At 40.5% G+C, this 26315-nt stretch overlaps 2 protein-coding genes across 2 annotated transcripts in view; both read left to right on the top strand.

The window, feature by feature from the left end:
- rgs7b (regulator of G protein signaling 7b) overlaps nucleotides 1-6963 on the top strand; it is a 110921-nt gene extending 103958 nt beyond the window's left edge. Inside the window, exons 13-17 of the mRNA XM_053639365.1 lie at nucleotides 964-1089; nucleotides 1752-1938; nucleotides 3135-3224; nucleotides 5724-5759; nucleotides 6555-6963. Of these exons, the coding sequence (XP_053495340.1) occupies nucleotides 964-1089; nucleotides 1752-1938; nucleotides 3135-3224; nucleotides 5724-5744 (424 nt within the window). The 3' untranslated portion in view covers nucleotides 5745-5759; nucleotides 6555-6963. The remainder of the gene's footprint in view (nucleotides 1-963; nucleotides 1090-1751; nucleotides 1939-3134; nucleotides 3225-5723; nucleotides 5760-6554) is intronic.
- Nucleotides 6964-14182: 7219 nt separating this feature from the next.
- On the top strand, nucleotides 14183-26292 carry grem2b (gremlin 2, DAN family BMP antagonist b). The gene is made up of 2 exons (XM_053640581.1): nucleotides 14183-14792; nucleotides 25334-26292. The coding sequence occupies exon 2, from the start codon at nucleotides 25335-25337 to the stop codon at nucleotides 25833-25835; it is 501 nt and encodes a 166-aa protein (XP_053496556.1). The 5' UTR covers nucleotides 14183-14792; nucleotide 25334; the 3' UTR covers nucleotides 25836-26292.
- Nucleotides 26293-26315: the final 23 nt, after the last annotated feature.

The following is a 26315-nucleotide window of genomic DNA, read 5'->3' as shown; positions in this document are numbered from 1 at the left end:
CACGGAGAGAACATGCAAACTCTGTGCATACAGAGCGGAGGGATGTGAGGCAAACGTGCTAAACGCTAAGCCACCGAGATAAAGACTAATATAATAGTTCAAATAAATCATCCAAGTTTATACCAGACCAAAGTTAGATTAGGTTTAAATATGTCTGAAGAAGTCCACATTAGTGCAGATCATGTGGAGATACATGAAGCATTGTGCTTTGTGTAAAAGACATTTTCAGTTCATCCAGTTCAATTTACACCACACTGGTTCCACACAAGTGACTGACATGGCACTGAGAGTCATTTTTGTCCTGAAAATTACCAACCAAATGTACATCAGCGTCAATAAAACACTGAAAATGTGAGAATGGGCACAGGTGAAGTTGACTAGCTTTAATTACAACACAAATCAATAAAAACAGGACATGAGACAGAGGGACAGTGAATAAACAGCCTGTTTGTCTTTTTCTAATTATTATTATTATTATTATTATTATTATTATTATTATTATTAAAGTAAGGGTAACGTGACATGTAGGCCCGATTTCCACTCACCTCTGACACAGTGTGCATGGACTGAAATGCTAATTAAATGCTTGAGATTTATTGAAAAAAAAAAACCACTTTGAAAACACTTCCAGTGTGAATTGTCCTTCCGATTAAGGTCAACCCTCTTGGTTTAAAGAATAACGGCATTACGGTAACGGCAGAACAACAAGGTTAATTCGTAAGCTAATTAATTAATTACAAGTTAATTAATAAGCTAAGTCATGTGCAGTCATTAGTATGTCTTTAAACGTGATTCAGTCTTTCAGACCTCGGGCAAAAATACGAAATTATTTCATTAAAAATGAAAAAATTATAAATCGTTCATCAAGTCTCATGCAAGCTTTATTGCACTGAATATATTTGGAGAGATAACAGTTATTACTCTCACTCACTCACTCTCTCTCTCTCTCTCTCTCTCTCTCAGTAAGGAGCCGGGTCAGCAGAGGGTGCGGAGGTGGGGTTTCAATTTTGATGAGGTTCTGAAGGATCCTGTAGGGAGAGAACAGTTCCTGAAGTTCCTCGAATCTGAATTCAGCTCGGAGAACCTATGGTGAGAGAATCTCATCCTCACACACATTTAATCACACACCTGAGCTGATCAGAGCTGAAATCCATTTCTCTCTAATATCTGTGTATTTCTACTCATTTTACCTGTATTTTCATTCTTTATAGCTGCTTAACCATTTGCATTGTTAAATTCCTCATACAGCTACTAATTCCATAAAGACTTGTTATAAACATGTTATAGCATAAGTATTACTATCCATATTCAGCCCTGAACTACTGTCATAACTGACCTGTGTCAGTTATACATCAATATTTATTACCAATAATAAATAAATAAATAAATAAATAAATAAATAACAATAATAGTAATAATAATAATAATAATAATAATAATAATAATAATAATAATAATAATAATAAAGAAGCTACAGATGCTAATTGTTTCATAATTAAAGAAGTACATAGAGGAAATAATTAAGTTCATTCTGGGTGTTTTTTAATTTACTGTATAAACTCGTCACAATACTGCATGCAACCTGAATACAGCTATTATTGCAGTCTAAACACTTTCACCAAAAATGTCCTACAATGTCCAAAAATGTCTGTTCATAAATGTCCACAGGTGTTTAAAGAAACACTGGGTCTATTTGGTTAAAAGTCTATTTGGTGATGTCTGTTTGGCGTGTGTTTTTGTGTGTGTGTCAGTTTCTGGCTGGCCGTGCAGGAGCTTAAGAAGCGGCCGATCCGTGAGGTGCCCAGTCGTGTGCAGGAGATCTGGGACGAGTTTCTGGCCTCCGGAGCCCCGAGTGCCATCAACCTCGACTCCAAGAGCTACGATAAGACCATGCAGAATGTCAAAGATCCCGGACGCTACACGTTTGAAGATGCTCAGGTCACACTGAGCATGGTTTTGTATTTATTTATTTATTTGTTTATTTATTTATTTATTACCATGTTTGGTTTTTTTAATAGATTTTGTTAAAGCATTGAAAGTCTGGTGTGAGGCCATGAGTCTGACAGGATGTGTTACATGTACCTGTGACTACTACTGTCACTACTGCCCCCTAATCCCTCAGTTTACCAACTCCTGCTTTGATTTGCCCCCTGCAGCCTGCTACTACCTCAGTTTGCCCTCTACCGCCCCCTACTGCTCCAACTTGCCCTCTACTTCTCCACTTTCCCTTCTACTTCTATAGCTCCACTTTTTGAACCCTACTGCTAAAATTTGCAATGTACGGCCCCCTACTGCTTTAATTTGCCCTCTAGCACCCTCTACTGCCCTCAACTTCCTCAATTTACTCTCTAATGCTCTCTACTGCTCCAGTTTGCTCCTACTGTTCCAGTTTGTCCTCTACTGCACTAATTTGCCCTTAACTGCCCCATATTGCCCTCTATTAATCCCTGCTGCCTTGATTTTGTCTTTACTGCCCTCAAATGCTCTCTGGTGCTTCAGTATGTCCTCTGCTTTTCCCTACTCCTCCAATTTGCTCCCTGTAGCCCACTACTTCTCCAATTTGTCTTTTAATGCTCCACTGCCCTCTATTGCTCCATACTGCCTCAATTTTGCCTATACCGCCCTCTACTTCCCTCAGATGTTTCCAACTGCTGAAGTTTGTCCTCTACTTGTCCCTACTGCCCTTTAGTGCTCCAGTTTGTCCATTACGGCCATGTACTGCATTCCACTTCCCCCCATTGACCTCTACATCTCCATTGCTTCAGTTTGCCTGTTACTTCCCTCAATTGTTCCATACAACTTCAATTTTGCTTTCCACTGCCTTTTCCTGTCCTCAAATACTCCCTACTGCCGCAATTTGCCCTCTACTGCACCCTACTCCCCTACACTGCATCCTGCTGTCTCAGTTTGCCTTCTACTGCCCCCTACTGCTTCAAATTGCCTTCTGCTGTCTCATTATGCCCTGTACCTGTACAGCCCCTTAATGCCTTTTTACAGTTACAGTTATTACACAATAATAAGTACACAATTCTGTCTTGGTCTTTTGATAATGTAATTCAAGGACTTTAAAGCAAGATTGTGTACGTTTCTAAGGATTTGTTATAAATTCCTTCTCTCTTCTTCCACCTCTTCAGGAGCACATCTATAAGCTGATGAAGAGCGACTCGTACAGCCGCTTCATTCGATCCAGTGCCTACCAGGAGCTTTTACAGGCCAAGAAGAAGGTAAAGTTCCTCAAAAGCCTGGAGACGGCCATTTAACCACCCACCTCAACCATGTCTGTCTAACATAATTCTACCCTCTTCTGCCTTACTTTGCCTTCTCTGCTAGCCAGTGTTTGCTCTCTTCTGCCCTCTACTGCCCCTACAGCTCCATGTTTAATCCTTATTATCCCACTTTGCCCTCAGATACCCCATATCGTTGCCACTACTACTTTATTTTTGCTCTTCGCTTCCATTATTGCTACCTACTGTCTTAAATCGACCCTGTACTACACCCTTCTGCCCCAGTCTGACTGTCCTGGGGCAGGAGCCGCTTCTGAAACAGGACTCAGTGCAGACGTTAACGTCATTATCATGCAGGAACATTTTCTCTGCAGCCTGCAGGATTATGTGCCTTTTATATTCAGGTCAGCCTCAGAAATGTGTTAAACAGACTGTTTTAGCATCTGTCTGATGTGGACTAAGCTCATGTCTTCACCGTCTCTCAGAACCAGATCTTTTATCTGTTAGTGCTTGATATGTTTACAGCACGTCCCCGTTACTCTCTCTGTCAAAGCTTTTGATCATTTTGACTTGGCCTTGTTTGTGTGTTCAGTTTTTTCTCGCTTCTGTCCTTTTCTGCATTGTTTCTTTTTGTTGGTGCTGTTTTGGGGGTTTGCGCTGTTCTTTTTGTGTTGTTTTCTGTTCTTCTGAAGCGAGTTCTAAAGCATGTACACTAGGAACAGCAGAGATTCAGAGATTTCCTTGTAATTGTGGTAAGTGTGTCATGCACAGATAGTCAAGCCCAGCTTGGTTCTGTCAATTTGAGCATATGAGGATGAGGTAGAAATACAGTTCCAGCAAAAATAAGTACAGCACAGTACAATTTTGAAATTATTTCCCTAAAGAAAAAGAAGAGCTTCCTGGGTGAAGCTCCTCAGGAAGCTGATAGAGACAATACAGAGAGTGTGTAAAGCTTCCTTATGAATACTGTTAGGAATTTAAAATATTAAATAGATTTGATTTGTTCATTATTATTCCATAGTAGAAAATAAGAACAACATGGCCAAAAACTACTTCTGAATACACGTGATCTCCGATCCCTCAGATGTCACTGTCTTAAAAACAGTCATGAGTCTGTAATGGAGATCCTGACATGGGATCAGGAATACTTGGATAAACCTTTTGTCAGTCAACACCATTCGCCGCTGCATCCACAGATGCAAGTTAAGGCTTTATTATGCAAAGCAGAAGCCATGCATCAACACTGTCCAGAAGCTCCGCCCACTTCTCTGGGCTCGGTATCATCTGAGATGGACAGTAGCACAGTGGAATCGTGTTTTGTGGTCTGACGAGTCAACATTTAAAATATTTTTTGGACGAAACAACCGTCATGTTCTCCGGGCCAAAGAGGAAAAGGACCATCCGAGCTGTTATCAGCGTCAGGTCCAAAAACCAGCATCTGTCATGGTATAGGGGTGTCTCAGAGCCCATGGCATGGGTAACTCGCATATCTGTGAGGGCAGCATTAATGCAGAAAGATATGTACACATTTTGGAGCAACACATGCTGCCATCCAGAGCAGGACAACGCCAAACCACATTCTGCCCGGATTACAAGCGCATGGTTGCGTAAGCAGAGAGTGCGGGTGCGAGCATGGCCTGCTGCAGTCCTGACCTGTCTCCCGTTGAGAATGTGTGGTGCATTATGAAGCGCAAAATAAGGCGACGAAGGTCCCGTACAGTTGTGCAGGTGAAGAAATGCATAATGGATGAATGGGGGGAAATTCCGCTTACTAAATTAACCAACTGGTGTCTTCACTCAGCGTCCAAACGCTTAATAAGTGTTATTAAAAGAAAAGCTGATGTTACACAGTGGTAAACAGTCGACTGTCCCAACTTTTTTTGGAGTGTGTTGCAGTCACCAGATTTGAAATGAGTGTATATTTTCAAAAATAAATTAAATTCACAAATAAAATAATCAAATAATGTGTTAATAATGTGTTTTCAATACAGTACAGGGTGAACTGAATTTTCAACTGACTCTTTTTTTTTTTTTTAATTATTTTTGAATTTTTCATACTGTCCCAACGGTTTTGGAATTGGGGTTTTATATAAATATATATATATATATATATATATATATATATATATATATATATATATATATATATATATATATAATTGATATTGATATTTTATGAGGTAGTTAATATGCAAAATTTAAATGAAAACATGACAAATTTCAAGTAAAGAGACTTAGATTTATATATATATATATATATATATATATATATATATATATATATATATATATATATATATATATATATAAATTTTGAATCTATAAAGCTATAAAGCATGATATAAAGAATGAGAAAGTGCATACATTAATTAAAAAATGATCTTTCAGTGTTAGGGTGGGGTAATGAATCTTCTCCTAAATACATTAATAGTATTAGTAGTTAATTAGTATTTGGTCATTTCTGGGCTTAGTAACATTATTTTGTTCTTTTCTTTACAGAAAAGCAAGAATTTGTTCTGAAGAAGTGGGTGCTGGGTAAGTTCATCCTCAAACATACAGGATATATTCACACTAATTCAAATTTCATGTACTGTACATCGTCACTGGTGTCACTGTCACTGGTGTCACTGTCACTGGTGTCATGACTCTTAAATATAACAACAATTTATTTTAAATGACAAAGTTTGAGTTCGATTCTTGTTATATTTAAGTGTATTTGGCTTAAAGCAATTGATTTATCAACATCAAAATTTTGAGGTAATTAGTTTCCTCAGATTTTTGGAGTTAAATGAGCTTATCCGGTTTTACAGAGTGTTGTACAAAAATAACGCACTTCAGACGCTCATGTGTGTTATTGCTTATTTATTTGGCAGGCGCCTTTGTTCAGAGTAACGTTTTTTTTATTCAAAGTGAGCTCGGTACTTTCAAGCATGTACTTTCCCAAAGAAGCTAAATTATCGTATTTGCCAGCAGAATTAAACAATTTCAAATCTGAAAGATTTTCTGCAAAAACTTGAAAAAGTGCTTCAAGTATTTAAACTTCAATTACTTTAGTTTAATTCATTAATCTGCATTTCAACATTCAAACTTTCAAGCAAACAGTTTTGGAAGATTTCCATTACTTGTTAGCTAAATTAGCCTCGTGACTCCAGTACAAAACTAACGAAACAAACATCAGACACTAAACATCTCGAATCTCCAGTGATAAATTAGATCTTTTGCTTTTTTTTATTTATTTATTTATTTATTTTTATTTGAACTTTTTCTCCAATTTTTTTGAGCATGCCATTTTCAGAGCACTATGCTACGTTTCTGTTTCCTTGTGTCTAGGACGTCAGAGCTACGATCATCAGGCCTCTAATTTCCTGCAAAACTGCATCACACCTCATCTGGAGAAGAGGAGCATGTGATTTGTACATTACTGTAATCTACTGTGCTTCATAATAAACCCACACGGAGGTAGAGCAGTCGAGTCGTTGCATGTCTGATAAACTGAGGTAAAAGATGGCTTTATTTTCTTTCCATTGTTCATCATATGCTCATGAAGAGGACTCTTTCCCCCCCCAACAGACTTGAAAACGCATTTCCCAGTTACCTCCTTAATTTTCACATATCAGCTTTAGCTGTGTTTTGTGAACAGAGAATAGGAATAAAAATCAGTATATATAGTATCTATAAGCAAATATCAAACTCTTTATAACATTGTATAAACACACACACACACACACACACACACACACACACACACATACGCACGCCATTGCAGTTGTAAAGCCACGTCTGAATGAAAAAAATCCTTATGTCAGATGTAGTTGCCTCCAAAATGCTTTATGACACGTCTCATTTATTTTTATACTCAATTTACGAATATGTTGATTTGTTATCTGTATATTATTATTCTTCTTTCTTTTTTGTAAATTCTTTCTTTTTTGTAAATACAAACTGGGGTACACAGGGAAAGACATACTAGAAATGCCAAATTATGGACCGAGTGTGTTTTTTAATCCCACACCCACCCTGATACATGTGTTTATTTTTTTATTCGAGAAACAACTGACCAAATACATGATGTCTGTGGATTTGTGAAACGCAGCGATCACTGCCTCTGTGATGGGAATCTTTAAATCACATGTCAATCAAATGTCATGTTCTTATGGACGTTATGGTGTATCAATAGATAAACGTACGGTGTCGGATCATATGTTCATACGGTGTTGGAGTATGTGGTCCTGGTTAGATGTGTGTGGATGGATAAATGTGTGTAAAGACAGATCACAGAACAGCAATGGGGTGAAGGACTGAAGGACAGACTGTAACCCCGGCTGAGACAGTAACACGAACTTTGAGTACAAACCAAACCTTAAGGAAGGAAGGAAGGAAGGAAGGAAGGAAGGAAGGAATAACTAGAATGGGAACACAGAGCACAAAATAAACAACAAAACAGAAAGAAACGTTTTAGACCCGAGTCCATATTACAGAAACCTGTCATAAATGAACACCTGACATGGTTAAATAAGTTCTAGTTCAACCGCTTCTGTTGTAAAGATGGAAAAACAAGATAGAGAGATTTGAATGTCAAAGCAAATTACGTTTTTATTTCCCTCAGTGGAGGGAAAATTTTTCATTTACAATTCACTGAAAAGCAGCAGATCATTTGGGAACGGTTATTAGTAACGTTTTGGAATAGAAGTACAGCGCTGTGTAAAGGTCCTAGGCACGTCTAAAGAAATTCTGTAAAGCGAAGATGCCGAGAAAAAGTTCCAATTCAGACAAAATAAAACGCATAAAAATATATATTTACTACGGTTAAATACTACTATAAATATAACTCCATTATGGTTGTAAAAGCTAGCAAGATAGATAATGTTAACGCTAAATGCTAAAAGCACAGCCGCTATTACATTGGAAAAGCTTCTATAATCCTCTTTTCCTTTTTTCTGGAATGATGCAAATTAGGATATAGAAACGTAGATGTTGTCCTATACGAGGTCATGTGTTTCTGTAATATGGCGTGAAGGAGAAAACCCAGTTCACCCCGAGAACTGGACCACTGAAGAAGAAGAAGAAGAAAAAAGAAGGTGAAAACATCTTGAATACAGGCCAATTTATATAATATTTCTCGTATGATTATCACATAAAATCAAACAAATATAAAATCATATAACCAATATCGAGATTTTTATGTCTAGATGTATTCATCTGTTGTCTGACCGTTTAGCTTTACATTTTAATAGAATAAATCCAAAGTTCTGCCGACAGTATAAGACAACCGGTGGAATAATTTGATAGTTTTATGATCATTTCGTAACGATAAATATAAAAGATGGTGTCCCTTGCTAGGATTTAATTACTCGTTACCTTAAAGGTCAATGAGCCGTTTCTTCTCTGGAGCATGCACTGCCCTCTAGTGGGTGTGTGAGGTGTGACAGGTTGTCGTGTACATGTGGATGTGTTTCACAAACAGGTGGAGGTGGGTAGCAGCACACTGCATTTACGCCACTGCATGTACACCACCTAAGTAAAATGTACATGTAAAAAATAGTTTCAGTGTGGACGTCACTGCTCTAATGAAGTCACATTAGAGTCGTCTAGTTGCAGTCTAGGTGATATGGCTATTGGCGACATGGCTCGACTCGCTCTTGATTAAAGAAGCAAACATACCGTATACGTTATGAGGAAAGTATGAAGTCGGTAGTTTAACGACAGTCTCAAACCAGATGAAGTCTCGAGGCTGTCACACGTAAATGATGCTATAAACTAATATCTAGTGACTATTTGGAGTAACGTAATAGCTAGTTGAGAGTCAACAACATAACGTCATCCAGTCTAGCAGCTCGTGTTGAGCAGTTTTGAACATACCCGTGATCAACTGTGTTTGATATGTTAGTGTGTTTCCCATCACCAGCGCGAGGTGAACACAGTAGAGCTAATATCACTGACCAGGGTTGATTTCCTGGGTTTCGGGAAAATGTCCAGCCTGAAGTCTTCAAAGGTCACCATGATGCACACACATTTTTGATGAACGAACATAATCCAGTGTGTGTGCTGCTCCGTGACTGCATCATTATTATTATTATTATTATTATTATTATTATTATTATTATTATTTATAGCACCTTTCATACAAAAAGCAGTTCAAAGTGCATTATGACAATTATATAAATCAGAAAAAAAAATACTAAGGAACAGTGTGTTTCTACTCTCTCTCTCTCCTCTCCCTCTATCACTCTATCTCTCTCTCCTCTCCTCTCCTCTCTCTCCTCTCCTCTATCTCTCTCTCCTCTCCCTGTCTCTCTCCCTCTCTCTCCTCTCCTCTCCTCTCCTCTATCTCTCTCCTCTCTCTCTCCTCTCTATCTCTCTCTCCTCTCTCTCTCTCCTCTCCTCTATCTCTCTCTCCTCTCCCTCTCTCACTCTATCTCTCTCCTCTCCTCTATCTCTCTCTCCTCTCTCTCTCTCCTCTCCTCTATCTCTCTCTCCTCTCTCTCTCTCCTCTCCTCTATCTCTCTCTCCTCTCCCTCTCTCTCTCCCTCTCTCTCCTCTATCTCTCTCTCCTCTCTCTCTCCTCTATCTCTCTCTCCTCTATCTCTCTCTCCTCTCCCTCTCTCTCTCCCCTCTCTCTCCTCTATCTCTCTCTCCTCTCTCCTCTCCCTCTCCCTCTCTCTCCTCTATCTCGCTCTCCTCTATCTCTCTCTCCTCTCCCTCTCTCTCTCTCCTCTCTTTCCTCTCCCTCTCTCTCTCTCCTCTCTTTCCTCTCCCTCTCTCTCTCTCCCTCTCTCTCTCTCCTCTATCTCTCTCTCCTCTATCCCTCTCCCTCTCCCTCTCTCCTCTCTTTCCTCTCCCTCTCTCTCTCTCCTCTCTCTCTCTCTCCTCTATCCCTCTCCCTCTCCCTCTCTCTCTCCTCTCTTTCCTCCCTCTCTCTCCTCCCTCTCTCTCCTCCCTCTCTCTCTCCTCTCTCTCACTCTCCCTCTCTCTCGCGCTCTCTCTCTCTGTGTCTCTCTGTCTCTGTGCTGTAGAGATTTCCACCTTAGTCCATAACAGAAAACCCATGAACAAGGTCTGTTTTTTCCAGTTTGGTTCACACACACACACACTCGAGACAGAGTAACCGAGGGCTAGAGAGCGCTGTTTACACTGACTAGGTGTGTTTGACGGTGGAAAAGAATCAACTGTAATGAAGAGAAGTAAAGCACAACAACAAAAACAACCATTAGAGTAAAACTCACGGGACATTATAGAAGTCAAAGTGGACAATATCTTCAGCTATATTTGATCTGTTTGAGGGAATACAAGGACTGGATTGGGAATTCTCAGCTACTGTGTGAGTGTTAAAGTAACGGTTCGGCATAAACGTGAAATTCACACTAAAGCAAAACCAATATTTCTAAATATAATACATTTGGAATGTAGGGGAAGACCGTGTAAACTCGATTCATCTCCAAATCATTTCTTAAATATGGGATGAAATGCGATAATGGATTCCAAAGAGTATTCGTTAAAATATCATCGTACACATACTGAGTAGGAGAATACATACACGCACGGACAACTTTAATAGTAACACCTGTACTCCTGCTTGTTCGTGCAATTATCCAATCAATTGGCAGCAATGCAATGCATAAAATCATGGCTAAGCGCTTCAGAATCTCCTAGGATTTTCATGCACAACAGTCTCCTGAGTTTGCGCAGAATGGTGCGAAAAACAAATGAAACATTTCTTGCATGATACAAACATAAGCACGTTGTTGATAAGAGCGGTCAGAGGACACTGACCTTACTGGTTTGGAAGGAACTCAAATGCCCACTCTTTACAACCGCCGTGGGCAGAAAAGCAGAATACGTTAAACCGTGATGCGGATTTTGCTCCAACAGCAGAAGACTGTATCGGGTCCACTCCTGTCAGATAAGAACAGGAATCTGACACCACATGCCCACCAAAACTGGACGGTTGAAGACAGTAAAAAACATTACCTGATCTTTTTGTAATCTTAATCTGTCCAGTGTTGGTAAGCATTTTCTCCATTCTGATGTAAATATTAACTAAAGCGCTTGACCTGTATCTGCTTGATCATGATTGGCTAATTGGATACACCTGATTGAATCCACACGAATGGAGAGGTGTATTGGTGTTCCTAATAAAGTGGATGGTGAGTGCATTTGCATCACAGTAGGAGGAAATTTGCACTAAAGTTTTCCATAGAGAGACTCTTTAAACAGACACGTTCCACTTTTGTATTTCAGTCATACTTGCTTTAAATTTAATCCTCACTGTTCATAGGCTGAAGCTGTTTATTTTGTTGTTGTTGTTTTTTTTTTTGTTTTTTTTTTTTTTGCGGGAAACTTATTGAGGGTGTGTTTCGGTGCTCCAAGCACCATGTGAAGTCCAATCCTCCGTCTCTGTCGATATAATTCCACTATCAACTCTGTGACTCTGTAAATACATTCCAAAATCCAATAAAGAGATCTGAGGGGAAGAAAAGCGGCCGTGCCTCAGGATGCTAATGTGTGTAGTGCTGTTAGTGTACAGTCACTGTAATACCAGACATGAGCAGCAGAGGGCGCGAAAGCTTCAGGTTTTAGTCCCTGAAGCTCTGTGTGTGTGTGTGTGTGTGTGTGTGTGTGTGTGTGTGTGTGTGTGTGTGTGTGTGTGTGTGTGTGTGTGTGTGTGTGTGTGTGTGTGTGTGTGTGTGTGTGTGTGTGTGTGTGTGTGTGTGAGAGAGAGAGAAGCCAGGGCAAAGCCATGCTTTATCAAGCAATGATCTAGGAACAATCACAAACTGTATGAGTCCATCATAATGAATCCTGACATCTTTTATAAATCAGTACTTTGGCTAAAAGTGATTCATAAATTTCTTAAAATAACTGTCATTTTACCATGCACAGAAATGTAAGTTTTCTTGTAAATACTACTACTACTAATAATAATAATAAGAAGAATATTTATTATTATTATCATTATTATTGTTGTTGCTGCTGCTTATATTATGATTCTTACCCCAGTATGATTACTTGTTGCTTTTAAAACAGAGTATAATACTAATAATAATGATAGTCAAATTAAGTGGGTTTTTACTGTCATTCTTCTATATATGCTCGTATACGCTGGAACAAAATGTCGTTTGTCCAGGACCACGGTGCAACACAGAACAGTACACAAGACTACAAAAAAGTGCAAATACACAACAGCGTGAGACAAGCGCAGGACAATACATACAGAGAACAACGAACACACAGGACCACAGAACACTGTTGTGCAGGAACGCCACTGCACAGCGGAGAGTAGACTATCGTGTTGTGTAGCAGCAGCAGCAATAATAATAATAATAAGAAGAAGCAGAAGAAGTAGAAGAGGAGAACAAGTAGAAAAAGAACTGCATTCACATTCGAAATAAAGATTATATAATTATTTTGAATGAATTAAATGATTCCTTCTGAACCAAAAGTGCAACTGAACAGATTGCAGTTGCTACATAAATATGGAATGTGTAAATATGTGTATTATCATAAAAACATTGAACAACTGAGACATAAACTGAACAAGTTTCACAGACATGTGATGAACACAAATGAAATAATGAGTCCCTGAACAAAGGGGGGTCAATATTAAAAGTAACAGTGAGTATCCGGCGTCCTCCAGCTGCTTTAAGTACTACAGTGCGTCTCATCCTCATGGACTGCACCAGATTGGTCAGGTCTTGCTGTGAGATGTTCCTCCACTCTTCCACCGAGGCGTTTACAAGTTCTCCATCACGTCTGGGGGACACACGGTTACGTGTAATAATTTTCCACTGCAAGGACGATCAGCTGTCCTTCCTGTCTCCCTGTAGCACCGTCTTAGACGTCTTACGTTACAGACATTGCAGTTTATTGCTCTGGACACATCTGCAGTCCTCATGCCTCCCTGCAGCAGGTCTATGGCATGTTCATGCAGGTGAGCAGGAACCCTAGACGTCTTTCTTCTGGTGTTTTTCAGAGTCAGTAGAAAGGTCTCTTTAGTGTCCTAACTTACTGTAACTGTGACCTTAATCACCTAGCACCTGTAAACTGTTCGTGTCTTAAGAACTGTTCCACAGCTGCATGTGCAGTAATCGTTTAAGGTTCATTGAACAAGCATGAAAACATCGTTTAAACCCTTTCCAGTAAACATCTGTACAGCTTATTTGGATTTGACAAAATTATCTTTAAAATACAGTGTCCTGTAAAAGGGACGTTTCTTTTTTTGCTGAGCATCTTGCTCTCTCGCTCATTCATATATATATATATTTTTTAAAAGGAGCAACTACAACTGGATTAATTGCATTGAATTCAAATTCAAAATAAAGATCAGTTTGGATCTTTAAAAACTAACTTCCTAATAATATTAACTCAATAATTAAATATGTCCCCACAGCGTCTCATACAGTTTGCCCGATTGACAGTCTTTTAGATGTTCTAACATTCACTTGAACACCTCAATCCCTTTATTTGAGATTCTTTTGTAAGAAATGTTTTCTAGTCACTTTCTTTCTGTTGTTTGATTTAATAATCGATGGAGCTACTCTCCAGAATAACACACTCTTCCCTCATAAACATCCCCACATACACCGATGCAATACATATTCTTAACTATATATTAATCATTTTTCTTTCACTCTGAAGTCCTACAGCAGTGGTGAGACACATCTCAACAAGTTATCCTCTTAGGGTCTTTCACATGTCCACTCCAGTAACTCCATGGAAAAGTATACAGAGTGATGACGCTGCTATTCTAGCTAATGAAGGTGAAGACTGGACGTGTGCTTCTCTGGAGTTTAAACAGCTTTCTGTAAGTGATAAAGGTGCCTCAGGAGCCATGCAGGATCACGAGAATGTTTTATGCTCAGAGTCACGGCTTGGGAGACGAAATGCAACTTTGATCCTCCTCCCACTTGGGGTGACACATTGATGAGCGGCTGTGTGAGAGAATGTGTGTGTGTGAGAGAATGTTTTAAAAAAAAAAAAAAAAAATGGAGCTAGAAGTGGGCGTGTCAGAAGGAGAGGAAGAGGGGGGTATAGAGAGGGATAAAGTCAGAGAAAGCAAGAGGAGAGAGAGAGAGAGAGAGAGAGAGAGAGAGAGAGATGGTCTGATTTGTTTGGTGATCAGAGCCAATAGAAATCCTGCGGTTTGATAAGATCCACATGCGGGTGACGGAGAAGAGCCAGAAACAAGAGTTCAAACACAGCAGGGAGAGGGAGAGAGAGAGAGAGAGAGAGAGAGAGAGAGAGGAGAAGAGTGACTCAGAGAGACAGATAGAAAAGCTCCATCCCACTGAGCAGGACAGAAAGTGTGCAGAAGAACACTCTTGAAGTTCTCCTCCAACTTCTGGGGACACAGAGGCATCGCTTCAGAGACACGTCCTGATCCTGACAAATCCTCCTTCTTCCATGGGCATCAGAGCAGCTTTCAGTCCACGACGCATACACACACCAGCACCCTCACCCTAACCACTACCGGAATACACACACACACACACACACACACACACACACACACACACACACACACACACACACACACACACACGCTGAGAACTGGACCACTGCAGTCGAGAGGTAAGTGATCTTCCTTATGAAATGGTCTTTAACATTTCTGTTAAACACACACACACACACACACACACACACACACACACACACACACACACACACACACACACACACGCTGATATAAAAGAATGAGAGAGAATGTGTGTGTGGAGAACGTAGGCAACTGTTCCAGTAGAATAAAGATGCGTTCAAGATTAAGTGTGTAAAGGAAGGGTCAGTCATGTGTTTTCGTTTTTCATGATGAAGTCAATACGATCGACCAAAACATCCATACAAACACTTCACTTATTGTTTTGTATAGGGGGGAAAAAGCAAGCTCAGAGTGTGAGTGTGTGTGGGAATTTGTGTGTTCTGGCGAGAAGAGCGTTAAAACAGTTAATGATCCGATTAATGATTTGTGTTTGCCGGGGTCCGTGACTGCTCCACCTTGCACTGTTGAGCAAAGCGGATTTGGCCTGGTCAGTAATCTGTGTTTTCCATTCGGTTTCCATCACAAGCCTGAGATTAAAGGGTTAAAGCAGACTGCACAGAGAACCAGCCCATGTGCTCTGTGAGTGTGTGTGTGTGTGTGTTGTGAAGTGTTGAAGTAGTGACCTTCTCTGCTGAAGCGCTGCATCACAAGCAGGTTCAATTGAGATTGAACTAAATGTGCACGTCACGCTCAAATCTACTTCATGTAATGGAGCAGGGAATCATGACCCGTAGATCAATATAACAATAGAATATCGATATAATATTGGTCAAAAATACATCACAACACACTTGTCTTCTATATTACACGACCAAGCAGCTGGATACGCTTTAAAATATAGATTGTACCTCCTTTTCTATGTTGAAAACTAATTTTTGTAATTTTGTAAGTTCAGAGATGTACAGCACTACTGTTTTGTCAGTTCTCCTAAAACACACCTAAATACTTATATATATTGATAGATATTTAAATATATTTATATTATTATTAATATATATATATTATTATTATTTATATATATAAATAATGTGTGCAAGAATTTAGATGTGCTTTAGGGGGGAAAATATATATAAACACACACACATATACATACATACATACATATATATACACACACATATATACATACACACACATTATATAATATATTATATATTTATATATATATATATATATATATATATATATATATATATATATATATATATATACATACACACATACATATATATATATATATACACACACACACACACACACATATATACACACATATATATATATATACACATATATATACACACATATATATATATATACACATATATATACACACATATATACACACGCACACATATATACACACACACACACACACACACACACACACACACACACACACATGTACATACATACACACATTTATAAATAAATGCAAGTATTTAGGTGTGCTTTAGGAGAAATATACATGTATATATGACAAAATAATTTAGTTTTGATTCAAATATACTTGTACTGTAAAGAATTTTGTAAAAATGTCATTTGAATACTACGTTAATGTTATCACTGTGACCATTAGAGCAATTTTTGACTAATTCGAACCCATAACAGACAATACATCCATCCATCCATCCATCCATTTTCTGTACCACTTATCCTACACAGGGTCACAAGGAACCTGGAGCCTATCCCAGGGGACTCGGGCACAAGGCAGAACCCTAACAAATCATTTGACAAAATGTTTTTAAGAAGTAAAAATGATGTTCCTGCAATGTTCTTAAAATGGGACGTCCCTCGATGACACGACGTCCCAGCTGGACACAAACTAACGTTCTAAACAGTTCGTGTTAATATTAATACTCCTTTAAAAACGTTGCTGAAATCTCCCGGAAACGTTCTCAGAAAGATCTAGGCATCAAAACATCTTCGAAATGTTACCCATAATGCTCAGAAATTGTTAGCTATCCTCCATTTTTTTTTTCAAGGTGGACAAGTACAGGGAATCAGTGTTGACTCTGATTCTTGGACTCTGTTCTGATTCATTTCACTTTACTGTGCGATTCTGATCATAAAAAGAGAATGCTAGGTTGTAATGATGTCAAAATAAACGGTCTGAAAACGTGACGGAATTCTTTGAAATGCTATTAACAAGTTTGATCACACAACGCTCCTGATTAGACACGCACTAATATTTTTTTTCCAAACATTTCCGTGAACATTACTGTAGCCAAAAAAAAAAAAAAAAAAAAAAAAAAAAGCGCACCATTTTCTAAATATTACTTAATCATGTTCTGGTCGTTAGAATTAAACCCAAGTTTCTAGAAATGCAAACCTTAATATTCAGAAAAGTCTCTGATAATCTCTAACGTACGAGCTAATAAGAGGTGATCAGAGGTGATTTGTCTTGCTGGAGTCGGACTCGTTTCCTTTTCATCAACGAATCATCAGTAGTGCTGAAAAATCGATGCTAGTAGAGAGACTAAAACTGTTAGCACATAACTCTGCGCTTATTACAGTGCAGTGAGTTCACAGCTGTAGATTAAATCTCAATTAGATTACAGCATCACACACTGCACTTCAAGTAGTAAGTCAACATTGGGAAATGAGCAGGAAACAAGTCCAGCTCTTTAACCCCGGCGCTGTGCAGAGTGTTTGGAGAAAGCGAGTGTGTTTGGTTAATAAAGCTCCTTTACTGCTGTGATTAAATCTGTATCGGAGGCGCTCGGCCGTAGTTAATGAGGAGTTTTATAGCCATGCGTCCCAGGTCGAAAAGCTGGATTCAGTCTGGAAAGATGTAAGGCAGTGTGTGAGTTGGCTGCTTGCTGGGGTCAGGTATAAAACTGGATTAAAGGACACTGGAGGTGTTAAATAGACATCAATTCATGGTGATTGTCCAGTGTTATTACGTCATTAACGCCATCAGTGAGTAACTCTAGTGAGGTTTAGACTGGAGGGAGAAGTTGGAAACATGGATAAAACCTCGTCTTACTCTCAGTGCTTTGGTTATTGATAGGAACGATGGGTTTCCATCGACATTTTGGTCTTTCTCACCAATTTGCCGATTTTTACTATTTGACTACAGTCACAAACACCGCCCTCTTCAGGCTCCACTAAAGCATCACACCATTGGCCTCAGACAGAGGGTCATGATCAGGAGGTGGGGTAAAGGTGTGTTCCAAGATATTTATTTATTTATTTATTTAAAATGCACTGCTCACCTCCTTAGATCAATTTGGGAAATGCAGGGAGTGTGTCCTCACTTCAGCCTGTAGCATGACAATGTATAGGATTAGATCCACTATGTACTGGATGTTCTAAATGTAGATGAATTACTTAATGAAATACTGTCTCTGCCATTGGTGCATGCATTTTACAACACAGAAAACGTAGGGGATCTAATCCAATCTGTCATCATGCTACAGCAGCAGTCATCAACCCTCTTCCTTGAGAGTTACCTTCTTGCAGGTTTCATCTCCAACCAAAATTGAACTGATCAAGAACTGCTTAAGGCGATGACGGATGATTAGATAGTCAGGTGGGCACGATTATGGATGGAGCTAAATTCTCCAGGAACAGGGTTGGTGACCACTGAGCTACAGGCTGCAATGAGGATCTCTTGAATGCAGGTTGTGGCTGATCTACAAAAATCACACAGCACCCTCTTCAGGATCCACTAAAGCATCGCACCATTGGCTTCAGACCTAGGGTCATGATTAGGAGCTATGACAAAGGTCTGGTTTCAAAAATCCCAGCACTTTTGCTTAGTAGGGCGTCTTTTTACGTCACTGAGTGAAAGGTCTAAAGAGGACACTTCCTCCAGTCCTCAAGTGACCCCTAGTTGTTGGTTCATGGTAACACGTTGCTTTTAAAACTCAAAGCTCCAGCAAACCCATGTGAGTTCTGTCCTTGCGTGATGTAGTGGTTAGCACCTCGGTTTATGATGCTGGAGGTCTAGGAATTGAGTTATCCTCTTGATACTATTGTTGCACCCTCAGTATACCTTAGTGGTATGAGCGACCGCGGTGGTGTGGGAAAGTCCTGGGTCGGACCATCAAATCAAAATGCCTGAAAGTACAAGCATGGAGTGGATTGGAAAGGACAGTAAGGGTTCTGGAGCATGCAGTTTTAATTAATGAATAAGAATCTCCTACTCCTGCCTCACAATTCCTGTTCATTCACTCTGTCTGCTCCTAACGCTAACGCTAACCTGACTGTAGATGCTTTACTTACCAACATACCATCTCTGCCGTCGGCACATGCCTGTCACAACATGCAGAATGCAGTGGATCTAATGCAATACGTCAGCGCGTTACAGGCTGCAGTGAGGATCTCTTGCTTAAATGTCTCGTCTGACTTATTCAGCCCAATCAATCAGTCCACCTCTCTCATGTGCAACGCCATGTAAGAGACATTTTCACAAACCGCTCAGGACTTTGATAAATCTCCATCAGGAGTGACCAGACCTGGTTCATTTAGATTTCACATCACTGTTTCCTTTTCACAGGTATCTCAAATTCTCCTGCAGGCTCAAAACCTGAACCTGGTGATTGAGGTCTCCAAATCCAGGCACTCTATCCACCATGTTTATTTCTTTCTCATTCTGAATCAGGGAATTTGATTGTTAGTGCTTGGGTGCATCATGAGAATCAAAGATACATGTTGCATGAACCTATCTGGGAGAGGTTTTAATTCAGTTGAATGTCGAGCGCTAATGAAGTCGCTCGGTGTTTTTAGAATATTCACAATAGACAAAATGCCCTCGGAATAATTCTTCATTGAGATATTGATACCACATTGTCTTGACATTCCCCCCCCCCCACCAAAGATCACAACCAGATTGAAGAATCTCTCACTATCTGCTCCTTGTATTTGTTTTCATTTGAATTAATCTGTAATGAAAGAAACAATTTAATTGGTGGAATGAGAACTTGGGAAAGGAAAATACGTATGACAAGACTATTTGAAACTTTTAATAATAATAATAATAATAATAACGTGATATAAGAATGCTCCAAGACATTTGTACATACCCAGTATGGACACTTTTTCAATCCATCTAAACATGGGCCGATACGGTCTCCCTGAAACTGACAGAAATAATAAACTTGGTTTCCATTTGACCAATAGGTTTGAATATTTTTACTCACTATATTACTCACAGACTTTAGTTTGAGTGCGCACAGGGGAATTCTAGTGATTCACCATAGGATTGAAGATTTCCGGTCATCCAAGTCATTTTCAGTGCGTCAGAGTAATCAGTTAAGCTGATTGGACGTGTTTTAGAACGTTGAAAGCGCCTCATCAATCATTTGAGGTTTTGGAACGGATGAATATACGTATAACGCACGTCTAGCTGAGCTGTCTTAATGCACGTTATGTTTGTTCCTAAACGATACATGCGGCGTTTTTCGTAAAGCTCGAGCTTACTAGGAGTATTAAAGCTTGACGATGTTCCTGTCGTCGACCTTCAGAGCGGCCGAGCTCTCGTTATTGTGTATTTAACTTTCCACGTTGGTGGTTTACTCAGCCTGATAAAGCACAGGGCACCTTCAGGAGCACAGATCCCAAATACACACATTCTTCAATATGCAGCACATATGCTCAGCACACGAACACACTCTTATAGAGGTTTTCTGCTACACCAAGTACATAAGTCAGAGTTGAGATTACTGGTTTGCATGTGTGTGAGCAGGAGGAGGAGGAGGAGGAGGCTGATGTGCGTTTCTCAGCCTTTGTAGAAACAGCACACTCAGCTGGTGGCAATTATGGAAAGTAGTCTGTGTGTGTGTGTGCGTGCATGTAGGGGGTTATGGGAGTTGTTTTGGGGTGACAGGGGTGTGTTGTGGTTGCATGCCAATGTCCCAACAGCCTGAGGCATCCTGAGCGCAGCCCCATCTACTGTGGAACATTAACACACCTCACGCTTGTTTTCATAGCAAATGGGCTGGAATCCGCGCCGGTTTAAAGAAATGCCCGAGCTATGATTGAGCATTTGATAATATACTATTAATTTGAGGCCTGTCTGTGCCGGTGTATTATTTACGGAAATAACTCCGTTACATTTTTTCCGAACGCACGAGAGAAAGACATGTTGGCTTTCAAAACCACATTATTATCTCAAATGAGCAACAGGGAAATATTTCAATCTGCCTTTTCTCCCGCAAACACAGGCTCGTTCTGTTTGGAACGGAGTCACTAAGGAATTCTTCAGAACCTGCATGCTTAGGGTCATTATTCGCTTGACAAGAAATATCTCAGAGATGCTGCGTTACTCTGGCTGACTTACTGAACCTGGCCTTATCAGCAGCGTATTATGGAGTTAAACAGCCGTACATTAAGTGCTAGTATCCATCTAAGCACGGATCAAACAGAGTAAAACCTCCGAATAGAGATAACCGATATCTCTCAGGCAACGAGAAGGACAGAGCTAAGCCTCACGCAAACACTGGCTGGAGTGCTGGGGTCAGGAACCGGCAGCGTCAGCCATTTCAGGGAGAAAGTGGAGGGTATGACCTTTGGGAGGGGTGGAAAAGATGGCCTAGCAAGGGCTCAAGAGTAATAGAATTAATCAATTTCCTATACGGTTTAATATGAGTATTAGCTAAATCATCCTCCATTTTGGCTTTGGAGGAACCTACAATCAATCTTCCAAATAGTAAATGGTCTGCACTTATAGAGCCCTTTTTTTTTTTTAACCTTAATGGTTTTACAAAGCTTTACACTGTGTCTCATTCACCCATTCACACACACACCAATGGTAGTAGAGCTGCCATGCAAGGTTTTAGCCTGCCATCAGGAACAACTTGAGGTTCAGCGTCTTTCCCAAGGACACTTCGGCATGTGGAGGCACGTGGGCTGGGGATCGAACCGCCAACCCTACGATTAATGGACAACCCGCTCTACTACCTGAGCCACAGCCACCCCAAAGAACACATAACTCAGGAACAAGGCTGGATTCATAATACTATTAGCAACAGACTTCATTAGTCTCTCGACACTTTTTTATTCTCGGACCATCGTCTAGACAAGTCCGTAAATCAAAAAGATCCGCTCTAACCACGTTAGACACTCATGAGGAGATCTGACGGTTCTTTCTCGAGAGGCTCTTAGAGATCCGAGTGCATATGTAGCGGGGAGAGAAATCGGAGGACAACTGAACCTGAAGGCAGAGCTGAGAGCAGCTTCCCGTCTCCTCTGACCCTCCTCATGGCTGCTTTCACAAAGCAGGAAAAACACAGCACGGGTCAGGTACTTGGGGATAAAAGCTACTAGTCATTCATTAGACTTGACCTGCGGTTACTCTTTCGCCCCCAAATCTGATCTGGCATCAGGTTACACTTCACTGTTTTCCATTTTTAAAGCGCAGTGAATTATGCGAGGTCTGACCCATGATTGATTTTGAAAAAAAGTTGCAAAATTAAAGTGCCACTTCTCCCAAGCATACGTCTAGTGCACTTAATATAGAGGACTGAGCCATGCAGCGATGAGAGATTGGAGTGGAAAAAGAGGAAGACAGACTGGGGGGCTTGTCCTCGCTCGGATATACAAGGAGCCTCCGCTGAGGCCATGGTGTCACGGCAAAACTTCGGAGGCCAAGACACGCTGACGCGGTGACTCAGGGGCGCATTCATCATCTTTTGTGCAAACATCCATGGCCTGCCAGACCGCAGACTCACAACCAGCTACTTATTTTGACAACGGTTAAGAGCTCCTCTGAACCGCCGTCTGAAGAGGAGATCCAGTTATGCGGGGTTAAGCGGAGAGTCAGCCTCGAGAACAGACGAGGAAAAACACGGTCATGCTCGAGCGAGGCCGCCTGACAACACCACAACGCCTTTTGGGCAAGAAAACAAATTCTAAAGCAAGAATGTCTGAAATAGTCTTTATAGACGGAAATATTTAAACCCGAGCACAACACGAAATAGATATCAGATGGGAAGAGATAAGCTAGAGAAAGGCCGACGGAGAACGACCGCTCAATTCTCTCATGAAAAACACGCATTTTATAAATGTTTCTTTTCCAAGACTGAGTCAGCCGTAGAGCTGCCACATCTGCTGCAAAGATGTCCACGTGATTGACAGATAGCTTTCTCTCGTGCCTGAGATGTAATCATCCTCGGCCGCCGTCTCTTTGGTCCTGCTGCCCATGGACAAAGTGACAAATTAAGCTTAATCTGTGTCTTCCTGCCCTCTCAGGAAACAATATGAAACTTGTAAGGAAAAAGAAAAAACACAGAGGCTTAGCTTGACCCCTAGAGACATTCCGAGCCATGAAAAACATGATGGAAGAGCGGGGAGGGATGAGAATAGTGGGGGATGAACGTCACACTTTAGAAGAATAGCTTTTGTGAAATTTGGGGCCCAAAACCTTTATGGTGCGAGTGAGATAAATGAGTCAGCTCAGCACCGTTTGTGCCCACTCATAAAGCTACGGCGCCTCCAAGAACGTTTACATATTCATCGCATTTGTCACCAGCAGCCTAAGCAAAAAGGGTAACTGTTTCTCTGGAGGAGTCAAACTCACTGCAATCAACTCCCTTTGCGCGCTGTTCTCGCCTAAGCTTCCCTCACTGATTAATGAACGTGTTTATTTTAACGACGGTTTTTTAAACTGACAAATTAGCTGGCCGCTGTAATGGCTCAATTAAGTTAATTTCCTCTTTTGCTCTAAGAAAGCAAACAGCGCCGCATTTGATGAAACTGGAGTTCGTGAGGCATTTTAGTGGAACACTACTTCAGAAATGACCGATCAGTGGAATAGTTGAATTTAACCATGAAGTCTCATCAAGATATAGCACACAAGTTAGGCTTTAATAATAGCACAATTCCAGGTCACGCAAGTATAGTAAAGAAACTTTCAAATAACCGACTTTGCTTTAGACATCTTTGCGTAAGGCTACATGCACGCTTCTGAAAGTAGCCAATAATAGGAGTTTTAGATTTTACAAGCCATAGATAAGGACTATATACACAGCACACAATTGACTTGTTTTTAAACAAACACCTACATCATTTTATCAATTTTAGCTATGCTTAGCATTCCTGAGGATCCATGCGTAAGGCATAAGAGCTGACTAGAAACTAGCAGAGCATTATGCTAACTTTAGGTCTTCATTAGCATTACAGTTAAAGCCAATGCACAACAGATTACCTCAACATTTACAGTGAGGTTCATCAAATAATGTTAATAGTGAGAAGCACAAATATATACCTATAATATATATATTATTAATATTGTTCAGCACTGTAACTTGCTACAGAGTTTAGTTTTAGTCTAAAGCTAATACACATCAAAAGCATAATTAGTCACATCTGTATTGTTGGAATCAAACCGCCTTCTATCCAAATCGCCAACACCTAATCCAATTCTTGACTGTTCATCATCAACCTCAATTTAGTGTTGGGTTTGGTTCCAACTCAGGAGATCAGAGCATACCAGTAGAGCTGGACAAGTCCAAATCTGATGATAATCCATCCTGGGGGGGGAAAAAAAAAAAAAAAAAAAAAAAAAAAAAAGGTTTTCCAATTCCCAAAACATCCGAGTCAGATCACGGGAAGCGTAATTAGCTGATGAGTTGGCTCAGGCGTGTTGGGAATTAGGAATCGAAAGTTTGCAAAGCGGTCATTAGTTGGATCTGATGTGGCGGATCTGGGAGTAAACTCGGTGATAATGTAGAGGTTTGTGCAGCAGGAGTAACGCTAGCCAGTTCTAACGAAGCTGATGAGTCTAAATGATGTTTTCTCTTGGCATCAACCGCTGGAGCGCTAGTAAAAATCCCACTCCAATTTCAGTGACCGCAGAGTTTAATGGCTTCCCTGGTTGGACACACCTGATTCAACTAATCAGTTAATTACAACGCCCTTCATTGGTTGAATCGTGTGTTCGGTTGAGGGAAAACCATTTTGAAGAAGGTCCCCAGGCCTATGAGTTCATGGATAACTGTAATTACTGCACATCTGATATTCTAATGACACTAATTACTATAATCATTCAAGGAACACACTGCAGTGTGCCAGATGATCCTGGTGAGACCAGATCAAGGCCTCAGAAAAGTATATATCGAGCTTTGCCAAAAACATGTTCGGAGTATGGTTGTGAAAGTAAAACCTAACTGTCTTATGGAATGTTGTAGTTGGCCTGCTTATTCAATTTGTAACATTTTAGAAGTTAAACAGAATTGGAAGTGGGTTCGCAGGAGTGGGACTGGGAACGACGATGCTAGTGAACGAATGATAAACTAACAACTCCATGTCTCTCAAGGTGCATTGGATTCCGTATTTAGTGATGTCCATTTGAGATTGGATCACCATGGAAAAGGGATGTTACTATTTAGACCTGAGGTGCTATGGGAGCTCTATAGTGTTTCAGTTGCATCGAGTTTAATTCCATGCCTAATCGAACACCTATTAAGGCCTACATGGGCTTGAAACGTTTCAATCATTATAGATTTGGATCTATGTCAGATGTCCAACGTCCCTAACGTTTCTACTAGGCCTTCTGCATCTCTTATGTACTTGGTAGTGTTTAAGGACTGGTGCATGTGCTAATGCTTGTGGCTTTCTCTCTGTCTCTCAGGATGTGCTGTAAGCTGCTGTTTTGGGTTCTCTTGGCCGGTGTGCTGTGTGCCGCATCTGAGAGTCGCAAGAATCGGCCGCAAGGTTCAATCCCGTCGCTCTACAAAACCAGCTCAAACACATCTGATCGCCGTGGACGGAAACAGGAAGTGCTGGCCTCCAGTCAGGAAGCCCTGGTGGTGACTGAGAGGAAGTACCTGAAGAGCGACTGGTGCAAGACGCAGCCTCTGCGGCAAACCGTGAACCATGAGGGCTGCCTGAGCCGCACCGTCATCAACCGCTTCTGCTACGGCCAGTGCAACTCTTTCTACATCCCACGGCACGTGAAGAAGGAGCAGGAGTCATTCCAGTCGTGTGCCTTTTGCCGGCCGCACCGCTTCACTACGCTGACTGTGGAGCTGGACTGCCCCGACCTGCAGCCACCGTTCCGGCACCGGAAGATCCAGCGGGTCAAACAGTGCCGGTGTATTTCTGTTAACGTGGCTGAATCTGGGAAACAGTAGAACTGAAAGACTATGGCAGCCTGCCTGGGTTAGACAAAAGAAATACATATATTAAAAAAAACAAATATATGAGACAAACTTTTTCGTAGAATTTGGTACCTAATATAGGCAGAATCAAAAGCTGCTAATATTTTGAGATGTCTGGAGTTGTCCATATAAAGGACAGCTTTTATTGGTTTAGTTCTTGTCACGTGTTTTTTTTTGTGTTGTATAAAGTTCGTATCTCAAGACTTATGCTTTCTGGAAGGACAAAAAGAAAACGAGACTGAGAAGGAGAAGAACTAAACGACACCTTTCTCTAATGCTGCCTATAACCACCTGGCCCACACATTCTTGGACAGAAATGCCACCCCTGTAGGAAAAAAAAAAAAGAAAAAAAAAGCTGCTGAAAAAGTAAAGCACAGTATCTGAGTTGCGTTTGGATCTTGTCCTAGTCTGATCCCTCTGCAGCATCAGACACAATGTCCAATACAGACTTTC

The sequence above is a fragment of the Ictalurus furcatus genome, chromosome 13 (genome assembly GCF_023375685.1).
Source record: "Ictalurus furcatus strain D&B chromosome 13, Billie_1.0, whole genome shotgun sequence".
Lineage (NCBI taxonomy): Eukaryota > Metazoa > Chordata > Actinopteri > Siluriformes > Ictaluridae > Ictalurus > Ictalurus furcatus.
Note: the sequence above shows the minus strand (reverse complement) of the source record. Positions and strands in the feature narration are given on the sequence as shown.

Excerpts from the sequence above, each read along its gene's own strand:
- grem2b (XM_053640581.1), top strand. The coding sequence starts at position 25,335 with ATGTGCTGTAAGCTGCTGTTTTGGGTTCTCTTGGCCGGTGTGCTGTGT.